At 39.7% G+C, this 19811-nt stretch overlaps 1 protein-coding gene across 3 annotated transcripts in view; it reads right to left on the bottom strand.

Moving 5' to 3' along the window:
* LOC141771715 (neprilysin-like) overlaps positions 1–19811 on the bottom strand; it is a 79419-nt gene that overhangs the window by 40473 nt on the left and 19135 nt on the right. Inside the window, exon 1 of one of the 3 annotated variants that reach the window (XM_074642274.1) lies at positions 13711–13775. The exons of 1 other annotated variant lie outside the window; for it this stretch is intronic. Coding sequence is in view for 1 of the 2 variants with exons in the window: in XM_074642271.1 (XP_074498372.1) it covers positions 3502–3571 (70 nt within the window). In the remaining variant the exon portion in view is untranslated. Of the gene's footprint in view, positions 1–3501; positions 3653–13710; positions 13776–19811 lie in introns of those variants that run through there. One more of the 3 variants, XM_074642271.1, reaches the window with a different exon arrangement.

Raw genomic sequence — 19811 nt, 5'->3', positions numbered from 1 at the left:
GCTTGCTCTGCGATGCTTCGTTACTCTAAACCACAAGTGGTTCAAGAGCCTACATCCATTATTACAGTACCGTGACATGGCTCGCTATCTAGCCCCATAAAAAAAGAAAACTTTTACTTTGATCCATTTACTCTGTTTTGTTGCTAAAGTTCATCAGAGGGTCGATTCCGTGAGAGCAATTAACTCTGCAAACACACGAGGATGTCGGGTCTAAAAGTCAAAGTTAGCATTAAAGCGAGAAGAAAGCAAAGACTACATCCCGCTGCACCCAATTCAACTGGTATCAGGCCATTAAATGGGCGTGCAGAGAATGACCTTCTTTTAGAGGAAGCGAGGGAGTTTACAGGATGAGAACTTGTTTTTGTCATCAGTGACTGATCATAGTCATGCGATCTATGTTAAGCTAGGGTTGCTGATGTGCATTTATATATTTATGTAGGGAATTTTACCACAAAGTTCTACTGTAAGTGAGGGGGAGTATTTATCTGCTGATATAGACATATAAGTAATGAGTATACAGTAATGTCATTGTGAAACTGCACCCAAACCATGTCATGTGGCCCTTAAACTTCATCTCTGCATATGCTTATCACACTATCCATGTTCCATTGCTTCTGATAAATAATGCCATAATTCCCCACTGAGGTATTTCCATATGTGTGTATGCCTTTTTGAATATCTGTGAAGCTGAACTGACAGCATTTTTTTCGCAGCAGCTGCCTGTCAGTGCATCCGAAAGATGTTCACATTTGCCGGCAGTGCAACCTCTGTGATCACATTTTCCATCATTTTGTTGCTGTGCTCTTCAAATAAAACCCCCTCGCCCCCTTCTCTGTTGGCCATTTGAGCTCAGTTCGCTGTCAGTAAACCCAGCATGTTATGGACTCCTGGAGAGCATTGGATTTTAATTGCGCTGTGCCCGGGGTGACACAGGTATTAAACAGTCTTTTGCTACAAAAAGAAATAATAAAAAATAGGTGCATGTGTGCAAACACAGATACACAGACCTGAATGCACTCTGTGTTAGATCGGATAGTATTTCTCAATGAAACCAACCAGTGCCAAACAAATCCGATACACGCATGTGTCAAGTAGCAACATGCACAGTGCGTCAGTAACGTTGATGTGAACCATGCCTCTCTAAGGTGGATGATTTAATGGTGTCTTTCTTAAGAAAACAAACATCTACGCATTTACTTTATATCTGGCGCATCATCACAGTTTTGAGTGACAGCCTTGTGGTTTTGCAATCAATTAGCTCAATTGTTCAGTTTCCATATGAATGATATGTACTGGAGAACCGGACTTGCAGGAAGCAAAAAACCATGACTAATAAGCAGTTCTGCATTTGGTCCACATATGCTTGTGAATCACACAGACGAGCAATTGTGTCACAATTCCAAGAAGTTATTTTTCATCAGGTTCTTTGGTTGGATCAAGGTCACTCAGACAGCTTGTTCTATCAGCACCTCCCCCATCAGGAACTGTCAGGGGAGTAACTGTCCTATCAGCAACAGACGGGCTGTCCAGTTCTGCTCAAAGTCTGCTGTCAGTGTACACGCACGCACCATCTAGCACCAAAGTACAGAACCACACAAACACACCCACAGGCGAGGACTCACATATGCTACACACACATTAATAAGCTCAGTGCTGTCACTCAGAGAGAAAGAGGGGCTTTCAGACGGAGGTTTGTGCCGGTCATGAGGCAGCAAGAAGAGGAACAGAGAAGATGGACTGAGAGATAAGAAGTGGAAAATAGCTAAAAGTGCCAACTTGCCCAATATTTCCAGAGTGGCACAAACAGTTTGGGAGTTTTTTTTCATTTGCTTTTTTTATCGAAGAGGAATTGGATGGTTGGAAATAATGTATTGAGTGTCTCCAAGAAAAGAGTTCCACTGTAATAACAACACTTCAGTGACTTATGTGGTGCAGTTTGAAATACAATGTGTGATAAACATTAGCTGAGTGTACACATGGGAATTAGTCACAAAATTGAAGCAAGGCTGGATGATCAAATGTTCCAGACACACACACACGCAAGCTTGGTTTTGTATATTTACTTCATTCTCTGAAGATTTACAATAACCAGTGTACGTCTAATCAGAACAATTACCCATACCAAGAAACAAGCTTTAAAGGAACAGTGAACATGTAACATTTCGGGGGATCTAATAGCAGAAATATACACAACACTTTATGGTAAGGGTACATAAATGATCATGAATTCAGGCGTGACTTGATGCATGAAAAAGCATTAATTAATCCATGTCGTTCTTCATGAACTATCAGGGATGTACAAGAATTAAGAGAATGTCATGCATGAGTTTATGCAACAACAATACGTTCATTATTGCAATAACTAAGGTTTCTCAATCATCATGACTTCTGAGGTATTAATGATGTCCATGTCTTCTTCATTACGGAGGATGGAACCAAAATCAAAAATAAATGAAAATAATAAATAATAAATGTTGCAAAAATAATATAAAAATATTATGTAGCCATTAATTAAATCATTAAAATCTGACAATAATTTATATTTCTGTTTTAATCCGCTTCTTTGTATTAATTTCCTAATTTATTTATTCTTTTGTTTAATTTTTTATTTATTTATTTATTTTTCTTTTATTCATTTTTAATTTTATTTATTTATTTTTGCATTTATGTTTTATTTATTTTTAAATGTATGTATTTGTTTATCTTTTTATGCATTTAGTCGTCATTCCCGCCTCCATAGGTGAAAATGAAACAGAAGAGAATACAAAGATGAATAAATAAAGAAGCAAATTAAAACAGAAATATCAAGTTATGTCACATTTCATTTCATTTAATTAATGGATACATTTATTTTTGCTACATTTAATGACATTATTTATCGAGTCATTTATTTATTTATTCATTACTTTTTTTATTTTGGCAGGTTCTGTCCTCCATACTTCCTTGGTAAGTCTGCAGTTAAAGTGACTGACCAGTCACAGCAGTGCACATGTTTAACTCCAAGTGTTGTAATCATGATTAACTAAGCTTAATTTTTCATGACTTCATCATGTTGTGGGCCTTCAAATAAAGTGGTGACCTGGTCCCTTTTTAATAGCCTACTGATAAGAAGCATATGATTAATGGTGGTGTATTATGTGTCTTTTCGACCCCTCAAAAAAGGTCATCCCTTCTGTGTATTTAGGCATGCATTTAGAAAAATTACAAAGTCAAATTAGATCATAATTTTGGATTCCATTTCAATTATCGATGCTAGTTAGGAAAAGAGAAGTTGTATGTATCACATATTAGCTTAAAGCTCATAAACCATTTAATAATAACAAACTTTAAATGATAATTCAAAGCCAACCGAGTCAAATGTTCACATACCATGTCACACAAGGAAGCAATGCCATTGTCTTTGCAAAGACACAAGATAGCAGAACATACATGTAAATTCATCATGACTTTTTCTACAATTAGTCACCATACGCCATCAAGTTGCAACACGCAGGTACTCACATTTGTCTATCTTCATTTTCGATTTTCTTCGTAGCTTGCCCGGAACTCCGAAAAGCTCAAAGACATTCATAAATAAAACAAGTGAAATTGAATCAAAGAAAGAGCAGAACTCAAATCAAATGATTGTCTCTAAAACTTCTTTCTTCAGGCCTACATTTGTCTCTTGTACTCCTTTGCTGCATGTGCTTTCTGTTGAAAACTATTGCCTGATTGCTCCTTGCAGATACCGGTTGCACCTGTTTCTATATATGGACAGGGCGGAGCAAGCTATTTCCTCCTTTATTCCTTTTGCCAACATTAAACGCATAGTTGGCATTAATTTCTTAAAACAAAACAAAACAGGCTCTAACAAACACCATGTAAGTCATCTGTCAGAGGGGCAACAAATGGTTAATACACCGTCATTAATCATGTTATTTATCTATATTAAAGAGGGACCAGGTCACCACTTTATTTGAAAGGCCACAAACATGATGAAGTCATGAAAAAGTAAAGCTTAGTTAATACTTAATGTTGTGACTGGTCAGTCACTTTAACCGCAGACTTCCCTTTGAAGAAGACATGGACGTCATTAATCACTCAGAAGTCATGACGATTGAGATACCTTAGTTGTTGCATTATTTAATGTATTGTTTTTGTATTAAGTCATGCATGCTTAATTCTTTCATTTTTCGATAGTTTATGAAGTACTACATGAATTAATTCATGTTTTTTCATGCATTAAGTCACGCAGGAGTTCATGATGATTAATATACCCTTACCATAAAGTATTACCATATTGATAATTATGTTTAAACTATGTCTAAAACTTCTTTATTTAGGCCTACATTTGTCTCTTTTACTTCTTTGTCGCATTTGTTTTCTGTTGAGAACTATTGCCCGATGGCATCTTGCAGATACCGGTTGTACCTGTTTTTATTCGTTGGACACGGCTGAGCAAGCTATTTCCTCCTTTATTCCTTTTGCCAAAATTAAACCCATAGGTGGCATTCATATCTTAAAACAAAACAAAACAGGCTCTAACACACACCATGTAAGTCATCTGTCAGAGGGGTCACAAAGAAGATTGATTCATAAGCAACAAATGGTTAATACACCATCATTAATCATATGTTATTTATCTATACTAAAGAGGGACCAGGTTACCACTTTATTTGACATGATGAAGTCATGAAAAAGTAAATGCTTAATGATGTGACTGGTCAGTCACTTTAACTGCAGACTTCCCTATGAAGAAGACATGGACATCATTAATCACTCAGAAATCATGATTGAGATACCTTAGTTGTTGCATTAATTAACGTATTGTTCTTGCATTAAGTCATGTATGCTTAATTCTTACATTTTCGAATAAATTCATGTTCTTTCATGCATTAAGTCACGCATGAGTTCATGATGATTAATGTACCCTTACCATAACGTATTACCATATTCATAACTATGTTTTCATTACTGTATAATCACCTGAAACTCTGAAATATTGGCTGTTTTCGAAACCGCATACTGCATACTACTGAGGAGCGCAGTATGCAGTATACAGTACATACTGTATACTGCGTTCCTCAGTAGTATGCAGTATGTGACAGTTAAAGTGATGTATTTAGCAGTATGCTAGACGAGGCTTAAGCCTTCAAACCAGCTCTTAAAGCACAGGACAAAAAAACTAACTTGTACCACTATTACAATATTATCAAAAAATACAACTTTGATTTTGTTGTTTATGATGTGCTTGTTTACTTTATAAGATACTGCAGGTTTAAACTATTTATTCTGACAGCTCATAAAGAAGTCCGACAAACAGGATCATCAACGAGGAGAGACGGGAAATATAAAACATTCATCCACAACGTTTACTTTACTCAAACTGCTTTTTCAGTTACAGCAAAAGGACTGCTCTCCCTCCAGATATTAGAGAAATGTTAAAAAAGTGTCATGTTGTCTCATCAGGAACCTCTCTGCCCCGTCAGAAGCTGCTCTTTCCCTCTCCTCTTCTCTCTCCTCTTCCTCTCCTCTCATCTTCCCTCGCCACTCTGCAGCTCTGCAGCCGCTCTGTGAGCGTCACTGGCCGGCTCTCCAGCGAGCTACGCCCGCGGGTGATTGTGGAGCTTTTTAACTCGAAAAAAGGCAAATAAACACAGGTTCCTGTTAATTTATAATGGACATCTGTGTTGTGATATTTAAACAAACTATCCGTCAACAAGGAAATCAAAGCCTCTCGTCTACAGACCGGTCTCTAGAGAGCTCCAGCAGCTCATAGCGGTCTCTGAGCGTGACTACCCGGCTTGCTGGCAGCGACCCGGGCAGGCGCTCGCTGGCTGTCACGGTATTCTGTGGAGCTTCTAAACTCCGACAACGGTGGAACAAATGTTCGATTCGCCATCTAACTTCGTAAAACTGCCGATATTAATAATCTACACAGTTGATTTCTCGCCTCAAAAACTTTCAGAAGTGAATTTAGTGTTGAAATGGCTACAGAAAACGTAAAAAAAGAGCAGCTTCTGGCTGCTGTTTTTATACCCGTAGCCTGTGCTGTTCCGCCGCTTTGCATTGTGGGATACAGTAGGCGAGATAGACTGGTCCGATGCATACTGGAGAATTTTTCCAAATCAGTACGTCATCCGGGTATTTCTGGCATACTGGAGATTTTGCTTTTGTTCGCATACTGCATACTACATACTACATTTTGGCCAAATCAGTACGTACTACTAGTATAGTATGCGGTTTCGAAAACAGCCAACGTGTTTTCTTTAGCTTAGAATGAGCTCTTCACGGTGTCCGCCTATGTTGCTCTGCCATGTTTCTGCAGTAACACAGAACGGACAAATCAAACGTTGGCTCTAGCAAGAGCCTTTCGAGTTTTTACGTTACCCATAGGCCACTGTAGTTCTTCGACGCGCTTGTGAAACTGTGATAACGTGAGTCGCAGAGTGCAAAATCATGGTGCCGCCAGCCCTTGGCTGACTTCCGTTCAGCGTCGGCGTTAGGGGCGGGCCATGGGGGTTACAAATAAAACGTGTGTTTTCTGATAAAGAAAAAAAAGTACGAACGTAGGAAGATAACAAGTACTACTAACCCATCTTTGAGGTGGTTACGTCTTCAGCTCCAGTCTGATCTGGAGCTCACAGCTGATATGTTCCTGGTTTGTTTACATGATGTAACAGAAGTGCAGATTTAACGTATTCAGTGGACAGAGAGCGTCAGATGCGCGACGCAGCGCGGTAGTCGGACGCTCGCATCCAGTTAGGACACGGTGTTAGTTTATAACCTGTTTTTGTGGACATAACAGCATGTGTATGCGTGCGTGCGCACCAGTGCGCATAAGTGGCAGTATGTATACACCTCTCTGTCATTTCTTTCACGAAACATGATAATGTTAAAGATACACTTAATAAAGGCTATATGAGGTGAAAAAAAATGCCCCCCGTCAAACCTGATTTCCCGTCCGCCCCTAACACTCTGGCGCCGACCCTGCTTCCGTTGCTCCTAAAGTTGTGTTATTATGCTTCTGAGTGAGGCGAACGGCGTTACCCTGGTTTCGCAGTCGAGGGCTCACGATACCGCAGTCTTGGAAATGGAGTGAACAGAGGGATACTCAACTGGTTGAAATCTACAACTACACCACTAGATGCCGCCAAACACACTGTACCTGCAACCATATACAAGCTTGTGTCCCCACATGGGAGGTGAGTCCCTATATTGTTACTGTGTAGCCTTTGGTCCCCACAACGTGATTAAGACACACACACATTTTTTTTGTGCAGAGAGTTTTTGTGATGACGTTCTCAAGGTTTTTCCAATTTCATTTGAAATGCATAAGTGGGACAAATATCCATTTTCTCTCTCTTTCGTTTCTGCAACTCCCTGTTTGTTCTCATCTGCGTCATTGCTTTTATGATTATTAGTTTAGTAGTTGTCATGAACAAAACCACAATTGTAGAGACATGTCCTTTCATCAGTTACTATCCTTTTCACATGCCCACACTTGCTTTGCCACAGGGAGTTGATATCTGTAGGAATCTGATGATGTGGAAAGGAATGACAAGTGACTTACGCCTGTTTCAAGGCCCCCCCTTGTGGATCAGATAAACATACTAAAACACCCGTAGTTCTACCTTGAGTAAATTTCTGAGACTCACTTAACACACTAATGAGTGGTAGTGCTAAACCCTCGTCATGCTTATTGTGCTGTCACATGCTTATCCATTCTCTTGAGACGTCTCTTTGTTTCTCCTAACATTCTCTCCACGCCCTCCCTTCGTTTATCTAATTGCCAGTACATGTTGAATTCATTCAGATGCCAAAGACAGCATAAAGTTTTCATGTCATGTGTGTCCACCCAGAAAATACACATATACACTCTGTAGTTGAACCCAGAATATGAATATTTTATTCCATCATCCATCCATCAAGTCTATTTAAAACTGCACTAATGGATGTTTTTAACAATGGATCTAATGACTGAGCAATGTGAAAGGGGTCACCTGTAGTGATGAACGCAAAGAGAATCATCACCCACTCGACTCAGTGTTTTAGCATCTTTCAGTTTATTGTTTTAGATCTAGGGCCATTAGTCTTTTAGTTCACTTTCTCAGCACTCTCTTCAACTCGATTTCCAGCCTCAGCTTGCAGCTGTTTTAAACTTCTGATAAGTCCATTGCTACCTGTCCATGCAGCACCAAACAGCAAATAGATGAGGTTAAAATGTGCTGCTTTAGCAACACATACTGCATCCATTTTCACCAGGATTGTCTAAATATTCTAAAAATGAAAACGTATCCCATCACAATAATTTCAAAGATACAATAATCACATAACAATTCTAATGTCTTTCGTCTTTAGATGAGAAGCATCTCACGGACCTGGCTTGTAACTAACTCACAAACTCACATATGTTGACCTGAGGTTGCTGCAGAGCTGCTGCTTTTACTTTTCTTGGCAGTATAGGTGGGTGGGTGCAGGTTGGACCGGAATTACAGGTCCAAAACGGCAGCTCTGAAATTGCCACTCTGTACTTGGATGATATCTAGAAGGTAGGTGCTTCACATCAATGACAGTGTGCGTCCTTGTTTACTCCATTTCTCACACACACACACACTTACTTACACACAGACAGTCAGATGCTGACAGCTGGAGGTCAAGCCGGTCAAGTCGGTTTTTCTGATCTTTGATTACAGACTTAGAGTGATAATTTGTCCTGGACTAAGTCCCACTAGTTGTCAGAGTCTAGTACAGTATGTGTTGTTGGGTTCCATACTGTACCAGGGACAAGACTGCTCTGCTTAGGAAGAATTTCCCAGTCTCAGTGTAATCTGTCCCAATATGGCCCTTCCATACATGTGCTGAACCCTAAATAGCTCTCTTGCTCTTAATTGCTTCCTATAGGACACTTTAAACAACTAAATATGCATTAATTCACAAATTTGTGTTTATTTGATTGTCTATTTGTTCATGTATGTCCGTCTTCTTGTGTGTCATTGTATTCATGCATGTGTGTGCTGTTCTGAAATGGTCTGAACTATGAACGCTCTCTGATAGCTCTCTTCTGTCAAGGCCACTTAGCATGCCTCCTCCTGAGTGTGTTCTCTTACCCCCTGGCATCTTTGTGCCAGTCTGATAAGCGACTGCATTGTGTCCCACTACTGTACATTCTGTCTTTGTACATAAATGACTTGACAACGGTTGGTGTATGTGTGTGAGTGACTTTCCTTTCATCTCAGTGTCTGTCATTTATAACTAATGTATTCATCAATGGTTAATAAATCACTTGATGGTGCTTTATAGAACACTCATAAGGCATTAAAAAGACATCCTGACTGTAACCATTTCCTTATGAATTTACACCCGAAGTCTTTCCAATTCAGCAATGCCAGCACCAGCCGATTAGACTGTTATCAGGCCATTAAATAGTCGTTATCCATTACTGTAAGCATCATAAATGTGGGTGATTAGCGGTCTACTACATTGTAAAAGTGAAAGCAAAACTTAAAAGCAACACATTGTAAATGGCTTCTTAAGGTTTAGGCAACAAAACTACAACTTCTTCAGTTTTAGGCAACAAAACTACAATGTCTTTGGATTTAGGCAACAAAACTACAGCTTATTTAGATTTAGGCAGCAAAACTACAACGTCTTTGGAATTAGGCTACAAAAGTACAGCTTCTTTAGGTTTTGACAACAAAACTACAGCTTATTTAGGTTTAGGCAACAAAACTACAACTCTTTTAGGTTTAGGCAACAAAATTACAGCTTCTTTAGGTTTAGGCAACAAAACAACGTCTTTAGGTTTAGGCACAAAACTACAACTTCTTTAGGTTTAGGCAACAAAAACACTTAGGTTTAGGGAAAAACATTGTGTTTTGGCTTAAAATAACTAAGTTTCAAAAGCGAAAGTGAGACTTAAAGCTTGTCAACACAAGGACAACTAAACTCTGCTTCTGCCTCTGCTCTGTCATAATTATTACGGTCTCTAGAGGTCGCTGTCATGTTCTTGTATACCTTTTTTTCTGTGATCTGCCATGTGAATAGATGATAAAACCTTCTAGTGGGTGTAGTAGGCCCCTACTGACCCAAATCTATGGTGCTTAAAGCGATAGGTGACGGCTATACAGTGTAATGGCCTGATAACAGTCTAACCATCTGGCATTGCTGTTGAACATGAATACTGTGTTTTCCTTGTAAGAAACTTTTTTCACCTTCAAGGAAAGACGATGGAAGCAAGCGGACATTCAAAAACTTCCTGATTGCTGCCTAATTGCATAAGATACCATTTTTGAAAAGATCTATTCAGTTACAGCAATGAGAATACTTATTTCACCTGTCACTTCACTGCATGCACAGGGTGTTCTGATAGCAATGAATTGATTTCCACACAGATTCTGTTCCTTTGTACCTTTTTAGATTTGATCTGTCATCGCGCCACATGTTTCAGCAGGAATCTGGGCACGACATCATGTGGGCGCGTAACAATGCAGATGCAACGGTGGGATACATGTCTAATCCTGATACTGAGGATGGATTTGACTGAAAGCAGCCACTGATCAAAATGTAAGGCATGTCTAGACGGATTTCCAAAACAAGTTTCTTTGTCCACAGAGAACCGCCACGGTTCTTTGAGTTGATGCTGTGGTATTTGGGGTCTGGGCTGTGTGACTATACTTGCTTTGTGACAAACATCCTTGTGAACGCCAGTGGTCACCTTTGTGTGGTGTTCTGTTTTCTGTGAGTGGACATCACACGGTTTCAAGCAATATTTGTCTTAACACTCCAACACGATTTGTCGTCCACCGCTGACATTCCTACACCACTATTTGGGTTTACACACTCCGTTTCCTCCCCCTCTCTTGTCTTCCCCTCTGTTCTAAATTTTCTAACAGGAAATGTTTTACTCAACTTGACTTTGAACAGTCAGCACAGACAATGTGTCTATCTTTATTTTTCACTCCCAATGCACCAGAAGACTACTTAACTGCTATTTTCCATCCTCCTCAAAGTTTTAGCAGCATACATGTACAGTATGTTAAGTGAGCATATGTTGCGTAGCGGAAATTATGCAGCAAGAAAAGGGCATGAAGGTGAAACACACAGCAGGCTGCACAGACAGACTTGTTAACACTAACTACTGAGTGCTCTCCAATATATTTAAAGGGTTCTGGTTGATCTTGAAGCAGCTGTGGTGCTTTATGTAAAGCCACTGCCCTCTAATGTTCCGCAATGAAAGCACAGTAACATCCACTCAGTGTAAACCTCCTGTGGTGAAACATGCTTGTTATTTTTAGTGATGTTCAAGAAGACCGATCTTTTACGCCAGCCAAATTTTTCAAACTGCTCATCTCTGTCGGGGATGCGCACTGGATTGGAAAGGACCAAGATTGAAAACATATAGTTCCCCAAGATAAAAATCTGCTGCCAGTTGACTTGCTGGGGAGTTGCAACACTTCCACAGTGTTTTGAAGAGTGTTCAAGTTTGATTGCATGCCTGCTTGAAAGGTTTTTAAAAGTTTGCCCAGCCGTGCCTGTCAGCAGGGTGTGGATGATGGCCAAGCTAGAAAACCGTTAGACCAAGGCTCAGTCCCGTATCTGTTTGTTTTAGATAAGTCAGTCAAACGCCTAAAGCACAAATTGTTTATTAAAGGTGTGTAACATTTCGGGGGATCTATTAGCAGGAACGTAATATAATGTTCATAGCAATATTTTCATTAGTATATAATCACCTGAAACTAAGAATTGTGTTTTCGTTAGCTCAGAATGAGCCCTTCATGTCTACATAGGGAGCAGGTCTTCTTCATGGTGTCCGCCATGTTGCTCCTCATGTTTCTACAGTAGCCCAGAACGGACAAACCAAACACTGGCTCTAGAGAGAGCCTTTCGCTTTTTTACGTCACCTGAAGGCCACCGTAGTTCTACGACGGCTAGTGAAACTGCGGTAACGTGAGACACAGAGTGCAAAAGCGTGGTGCCGCCAGCCGCCATCTGACTTCCGTTGCTGCTAAAGTGATGTTATTATGGTAAGGATGGCCTCTGAGTGAGGTGAACGGCATTACCATGGTTTTGCAGTTGGTGGCTCACGTTACCACAGTTTTATAAAGGGAGGAGTGAGCGGAGCGGTTCCCAGTTGGTTTCAATCTGCAACCACACCAGTAGATGTCACGAAACCCTACAAGCTGTACCTTTAAAGGGAATGTACTGTATGTACGTTTTTACATATATAAACATGTTTTAATTGTTTTTATTGTCAGTGTGTGAACAGGTTGTAACCTAACCTAAAAAAACGAGACCTTTCACAACTTTTTGGGTTTCCTCTATCAGCCTGTAGACTGCTTTATTGTTAATAATAACGGCCGTTTTTTCCGTGAAAGTCCAACGGATGTGACGTCATCCGCGCTCGCGATCGCCTTTACTATCTTTAGCTCCGTTACAGGGCTAACAGTGTGCAACCATAGCTAACGTTTGGTTAGAAATGGAGCAACAAACAACCAGCCCCCACCACATCTTAGACTCCAACACAAACTCCACGGAAGCACAAAAAAAAAGTTATATCCAGTTAAGCCTGTCTTACAAAACAGGAATGTGACCGACGTCGGGGGAAAATTAGGATCAACATTGGCCGGGCCTTCGGTTCATGGAGGGATCTTCGTCTGGTTTTTGGTATCAAAACAGACCCTGAGCTGGCAAAATCCCTATTGGACAGATAAGCTAACATTACTGCCAAGCATGTGAAATATATAGTGATACTGTAGTTTTAGCTGTCAATCACGTCCAGACTCGTCTGTGTCGCCTCACTGTTTTGACCGATGCTCGCTCACGTCTACATAATGCAAGCACGAGCGCGAACAACAGGACGCTGACTGTCGTTGACTTACGGTGTCACTGTTAACAAGCAATTTCTGATTCTTACATAGAGCCCCTTTAAAGAAACAATCATATTTCATAATTTACCTCTCATCACTCTGCCTTTATGGCCTCATTTCAAGCTGATGTCTTTCTGAAAACCCCCATTTGATGTTTGAGTTCAAAAGAGTTTATTTCTCAAAGCAATGCTAGATATATTGAAGTTTACCAAATTCCTGTAACAGTGAGCCATGTCTGCTGCCACTCTCTGTCTGCCTCTTTATGGTTATTGCATCAGAGGAATGAATGAGAGCGCAGTAGTTATGGGGCCCAGAGGGGAAAACAGAGGTACTAATGGGACCTTAATGAAAATCTCCAGTCTGCTCATTAATGTAGAAATATACACACATCATGCACACGGTCAAGGGAGGGGAAACAAGACTCAACGCTTGCACTCACACAGAGAGAAAAACAGATGTGTTTGTCATATCACCTCCTTATTACGCCCTCCTTTTATGTCCTCGCTCTCCCTTCACTTACTGCTGTCTTTCACTCCAAAAACAAATGATGATGAGTCTATCACCGTCAGTTTAAATACTCAGACAAGCTACGTTGGTTTGCCTTAATGTTCTCTCTGTAGCCATCCAGGTAAATTACTCTGGGCCGGTTGTTTTCTTGCCAGATGTTTTCTTCCTCTGCAAGTAATTGATTCCATTAAGCCAGGCATGCTGGATGAATTCATTATGCCGATTAGCGCGGTGCAGGTTGTTGGGATGGGAGGTTTGGAGATGGTCAGAAAAACAGAGAGCTAATTTGGCACATTTCTTCACAGTCAGATACCTTGATAATTTCCGTCCCTGAAGGACTGGAGCTGTGACCCACCTGAAGCAGCACTGGATCCTCTACAGTCAGGACACCAGCGTCCTCACATAACACCAGCAGGGTTGCAAACCTGCAGGATAGCAGATATGAGTTCAGAAGACAAATCTGGCTCTGGTTTCGTTCAGCTTATACTGGCTTTAGGCAACACTTGACATTGACCATACTACTCTGGTCCATCACAAAGGCCAGCTTTTCCACAGTGCAATAGGTCCATCTGGTGGACAAATCAGGACTATTTGTGACCTGGTAATACTTAAAGGATACGTTCACATATTTGAATCCTGCTTAGATCAATAGTCAGGTAAAGCCCATATGTGCACTCATTTCTCCTCTTCATACAAGCCCCAAAGAGATCCCTCCCTAGAACGATGTAAGTGATGGTGGACAAAATACACAGTCCATGTTAAAATATGTTCGAAAAATCCGAGTCATTTCATACCCGGCAGTCGAGCCATTTTGGCTTCAACTGAAACTATTATCTGCCTGTTTGGTACCGGCGGGTACCTGTGACAGAAGCATATTAGGAAATTATCTTTTAATGGGTAGTATGAAAAACAACGGCATAAGTATTGTCTTATTAAAGCAGATTTGAATTTGTTTTGTTTGTTTGTTTCTTGCTTACTGAAGCGTAGTCTCAACAGACAACTGTTTATGTTCGGGATTTGTTACAGTAATGGTATCTGTAATGACTGATTAAGGCTCCCAGTGTCACTATGAGCTTTCTGCTTTCACTGTAGACAGATTACCACTGCTCATTAATGTGAATTCCCAGTAAGCTATTGCAATGCCCCTCCCGAGATGGGCCTCCATACAAATAGCACCATATCATTCATGACTGATCCCTCTTTAAAACTGTTTCAATGTGAGTTTAAAATGATCCCATTCATGATCCATTTCGAGTTATGGGGGTGCGAAGTTCTACATATTGAACAGAAAAAAAAAGATGCTTATCCAAAAGGAGGATTTGCGAAAGGGCACCTTATAACTCCCCATAGACTGGATGGGTGACAAATTAAAGGCAAAGCTAACTTCACAGCTGCATGACAGTTATCCCAGCTCAACGATGAGGCGAAGGCTTTTGCAAAATGCAAATGAGCCTAACTCTGCACTAAAACTAAATCTCCTTGAAAAACTTTGAAAAACTTGATGTTGTTCACCTCGATTAAATTTGAATAAATTTGTTCAAGTATTTGTGGTAAGTAGGCAGAGAATGTTCGTTTCCATGGGTACTGCTACTGTTTCACCTAAAAGTCTGATACAGTTTGGCTCACTGATGAGGATGTCACCTTCTCTTAACCCTCTCATAGCACACCATTAGTCACTTCTGCGACTCTCTTGGAAAAGGAAGAAAATTAATATTCAAACTCAGTCAATTAGTGGCGATGCAAACTGAACATTATTGTGCGTGAGAAAGAAAGAGTCGAGGGCGAAAGGTGTTTGTGTATGACCATAAACTCTAGACATTGTTTCCGTGGAAACAGATGCTGTGTATGTGGTCTAACATTACTCTCTGACGGTCTTGGCTTGGAATGGCACACACACACACACACAAACACATACATACATAAACAAATGCAAAGAAACACATTCTTACACTCAACGTCATTTTCTTAACTTTTTATGCTCCCGCTGTTTTTTAATATTTATGTAATAAAAACATCAACATGTAATGGAAACATGCTCAAAGGTTTGGCCTTCAAACACACTTCCTCATGTATTACAGATGACACACTGATGTGCGCTGATTAACACATGCACACGCACATACATAAACAAACACAAAGAAACACATTCTTACACTCAACGTCATTTTCTTAACTTTTTATGCTCCCGTTTTTTTTTTTATATTTATGTAATAAATACATCAACATGTAATGGAAACATGCTCAAAGGTTTGGTCTTCAAACACACTGCATGTATTATAGATAACAGCTCTTAATGTGCACAGATGTGTGCTTTTCACAGTCGTCATCAGTACAGGTGCACGCACAAGTGTTTACGTCCAAATGTACGATGTAAGAATTGCCAAAATTATGCTCTGAATTTGAATTACGCCATCAGAATTTGTCTGTGCATCTGTGAAATTAATCGTTTTGATTTATGTCTGAATTTTAGAAATTTGGATATCTATTAACTTTTTTGTAATTTAGATGCTGTAACATGAGGGCGTCCTGGTGGCTCAGTTGGTTAAGATGCAAACTTCATGTTTCAAATTCATCTACAAATAATTCAAACACTATAGTTCAGAATCATAATTAGCTTTACAGGCCAAGTATGTGTACACAATTCAAGGAATTTGACTTTCACAGTTCATTTAGTGGGCACAACTCATTTCACTCACAACTCAGTTTCATTTATATTTCAAATTAACTTTAAGAAGTGTACGTGTTTAGTTTTTTCATAATTTGAAAGTGGTCTTCAAGAGTCTTTAAGAAATAAATTTGCCCATGAATAATTTAAGTCTCCTGTTTATGTTTCCAATAGTGGCACACAATATGCTGCATAGCCTAAGGTGTACTCAGCAGACCAAATATACAATACAATATGCAGTCTCTGTCCCTGAGAGACATCAGTAGCAAATTGAAGCTGCACTAATCAACGTTTGGCCACTAGGGGGCAGAACACATCTAAACAAGCTGTCAGACACACAGCCACCATAACCATGGCTTAAAGACTAAAGTTGTTGTGTCTGTGCTTTTGCAAACAGTTGATTACTTTCACATCCAGCAGACCCAGAGGCACATTAGCATTCATTCTGATGTTTATATTCACTGTATTAATTTAAAGAGGATCTATTATGCTTTTGTGCTTTTTCCCTTTCCTTTAGTGTGTTGATTTGTGTATGTAAAAGGTCTGCAAAGTTATAAAGTCCACACCAAAAGGGAGTTACTCTCCACCACAGAAACACTGCTCCTGAACTGCTTGAAATGATTTGCTTGAAGTCCCGCCTTTTCTTCCGTAAAGTGGTGATGTCACCAAGTAACCTATTTGCATAATGACTAGTTTGGCATGCCCTCGAACAAAGCTAGTAAGAGCGGAGCTGGAGCGGAGTCCAAGGAGTTTTGTTCGGTTGCGCAGCCGGTATGAGAAAAATAAAGTGTTTCATTTAACATTAAAGCATGTAAACATGTTTTAGTAGAAACCCAAAGTACAAGTATGCACCTGAAAATAAGCATAATAGGTCATCTTTAAGTCCTACAATCACTCTCCTTTAAGCTCTGTTTTGGTCTCCACCAATTCTCAGAAAATATGCCTTGTTCTACCTAGATTTGGCTAGATTCTCACTTTCAACCACGGGCTGATGGTGTACATACAGTAGGATTTATCAGAGCCATAAAGAGTTAAGTGATGCTTTTCTGTGATTTCAGCACTGCGAGAGATACCTTTCTCACAGCACAGTCATCTGATTCAGTGCCATGCCCTGTTTTCCCCTTCTACATCAAGTATATTTTGGTTCTCAAAGTCAATCTCATTCTAAAAAAAACAGCATTTAAATAACCCTTACATGAACTGTCTGTATTTTACATGCTGCACCCTGAAGAACACCTCAGCAGAGAGTCATTATGAATTCATGGCACTAACTGTTCATCCTCCAGTCCTCATTCAGTTTTACTTCTATCTTTTATGCAAATACAATCTTCCATTCTGTTTCTGTCTCTGCATCAAGTGCTGCTTCATTAATATTTGATTCGGCTTAGGATAATGATGCACTTAGACTGTGTGTGTGTGCATGCAGGTGTGGGTGGATTTGTGTTTGGTGGCAGAGAGAGGGAGGAGGAGACACGCCAGTAGTTTAAAGTTACAAACTGCTGGATTTAGGATGCACCACCAGAGGCCAGTAAGCAACAGAGTAAAGACAGTGTGATTTGTGCAAACATGTATGCACATATGAGCATATTATATGTACAACTCAGTACATTATTAATGATATTTGAAGGGTATTCATACAACATATCGCCATCATCTATCATTGATTAGGAGCTTCCATTTCATGGTCCAGATGAATCGTTGCAGAGACACAATGAGGTTTTTACGTCAGAACATTCCCATGGTTTCATTTTTATTTCCATTAATCAAAGTCTCGCTTCATTTAGTTGTAATGTAATTTCGTTTGATTTCACGAGACGTCCATTAAACGTTTATTGAAGTAGACACACAGCAATGAAAGTAGACGCCGTCGTAAAAAACGTCAGGTTTTAGTAAACACCTTTTTTTGGTGTTAACACAAGAACAATGTCGGTCATAACAGGCCTCATTTCACAGATTTTATTTATCATAACTCTACAAAAGGACTCCGCAATCTGAAAGGAATGGAACATTCTGTTAGTGTTTACCAAACAGGGTTGCACAGGATTGACTCTGTTTATCGTTAGACAGGAACATCTGGATGTGTGTCAGGCTGCAGATGGAGAAATATATTTCTTTGATCTAATTTTATTCGGTAGAACGTGGATATTATAGCTAGAAAACATTGTGCTGCAGTGTTTCTGTTCACTGTTGTCAGGCCATTAAATAAGCGTTATTGGTCGCTATAAGCACCATAGATGTGGGTCAATAAGGGCCTACTACACCCACTAGTAGGTTTTATCATCTATTCACATGGTAGATCACTGAAATAAGTCATAAAAGAACACGACAGCAACCTCTAGCAACCGTAGTAATGACAGAAGCAGAAGTAAGGCGCTGTAGTATAGACCAGTGGTTTTTCAAAGTGAAGTCTGGGGACCCCCAGGGGTCCCTTTAAGGGTTCGATGGGGGGTCCCCAGCAAAAGTAAGAATAATTTAATTTCACTATAATTCTATTATTATATTTTTGCTTGTTCAAAACGTTTCATTCAGTTTTACAACATGTTACTTTTAAGTTTCGCTTTCACTTGAACAACGTAGTAGGCGTAGTAGGCGTAGTAGGCCCCTAATGACCCACATCTATGGTGCTTACAGTGACCAATAATGCACATTTAATGGCCTGATAACAGTGGAATTAGTTGAAATGTGATCAATGTCTGGAATTTTACCATTTAAATAGGACAAGTCTGATGACTGCCTAGAGGACTCTGATCTGATTTTCATTTTTGCATGAGGAAAACAGCTATGGCTAACCATGGCAGATATTGCAAATTTGCCATAACTTTAACAAAATGAAGTAGACTTTTTGTGTAATAAATTTCATTAAAACAGGTAATTGCCAAATCTGCTTCACTGTTTATACTATAGGAAATATATATAATAGGTAATATGATTGCATCTTATCCAGCGTTAGCTCATAATGCATCCATAATGCGTGTAAGATGTATTATTTTGATTTGACAGTGCAGATCTACACTGACACGTTATGCATGAATCAGGACTTCAGTTAAAACTGCACTTTTCATATTCTCATATGGAAAATATGTTTCAGTGATTTTATGTCGCTTCCTTCCCATCTCATCATCCAACTACCTTGATATAAAATGTATTTTCAGTCTCCCCTCCTATGAATAGACGATGGGATGTGTTTTGACAGAATGTAAGCTTTTCATATTTTCCAACAAGATTCAGTGTCATTTCACTTATTACTCCTCACCACCAATGCACTTGTCTATGAAAACCTTTACAGAGTTGCACCCTCACCTTGTGCCTTTTCATGCACACATTGCATGCAGTATACACAAACACACACACAAAGTAGGTCACTTTGCTGTGTGACGCTGAGCTCAGCTGGTGTATTTCTATCTGTGTGTGTGTGTGTGTGCGTGTGTGTGTGTTTTGTGTTATGTTCCTCTTGTGTTCCTCTCTGTGTCCTCCTCTCTGGCCCCAGAGAGAGTGTAGTCATTAGACTGGCTGTAAGTCCCTTAGCCCCAACTCTAATTCCATTACAAGACCTGAAGTCAGATGCACTTACAGTCATGTTTGCATTCACATCGATACATGTTGCTCAAGGCTGAAAGAGCTGAACAACCAGTAGTGGTTTAATGATTGTGAAAATGATGGAGGGGTGTATATAAATATGCATTGGGCTGTCATCATGCATGTCCATGTTTGCATTCACATGGAAAAAAAAAAATCTATCACCATAATAAACAGAGCACTTACTACACATGGAGTATTATCTCTTTATCTGA

The sequence above is a fragment of the Sebastes fasciatus genome, chromosome 7 (genome assembly GCF_043250625.1).
Source record: "Sebastes fasciatus isolate fSebFas1 chromosome 7, fSebFas1.pri, whole genome shotgun sequence".
NCBI classification, from domain to species: domain Eukaryota; kingdom Metazoa; phylum Chordata; class Actinopteri; order Perciformes; family Sebastidae; genus Sebastes; species Sebastes fasciatus.
The sequence above is the reverse complement of the archived record's forward strand: the minus strand, read 5'-3'. Positions and strand labels throughout refer to the sequence as shown.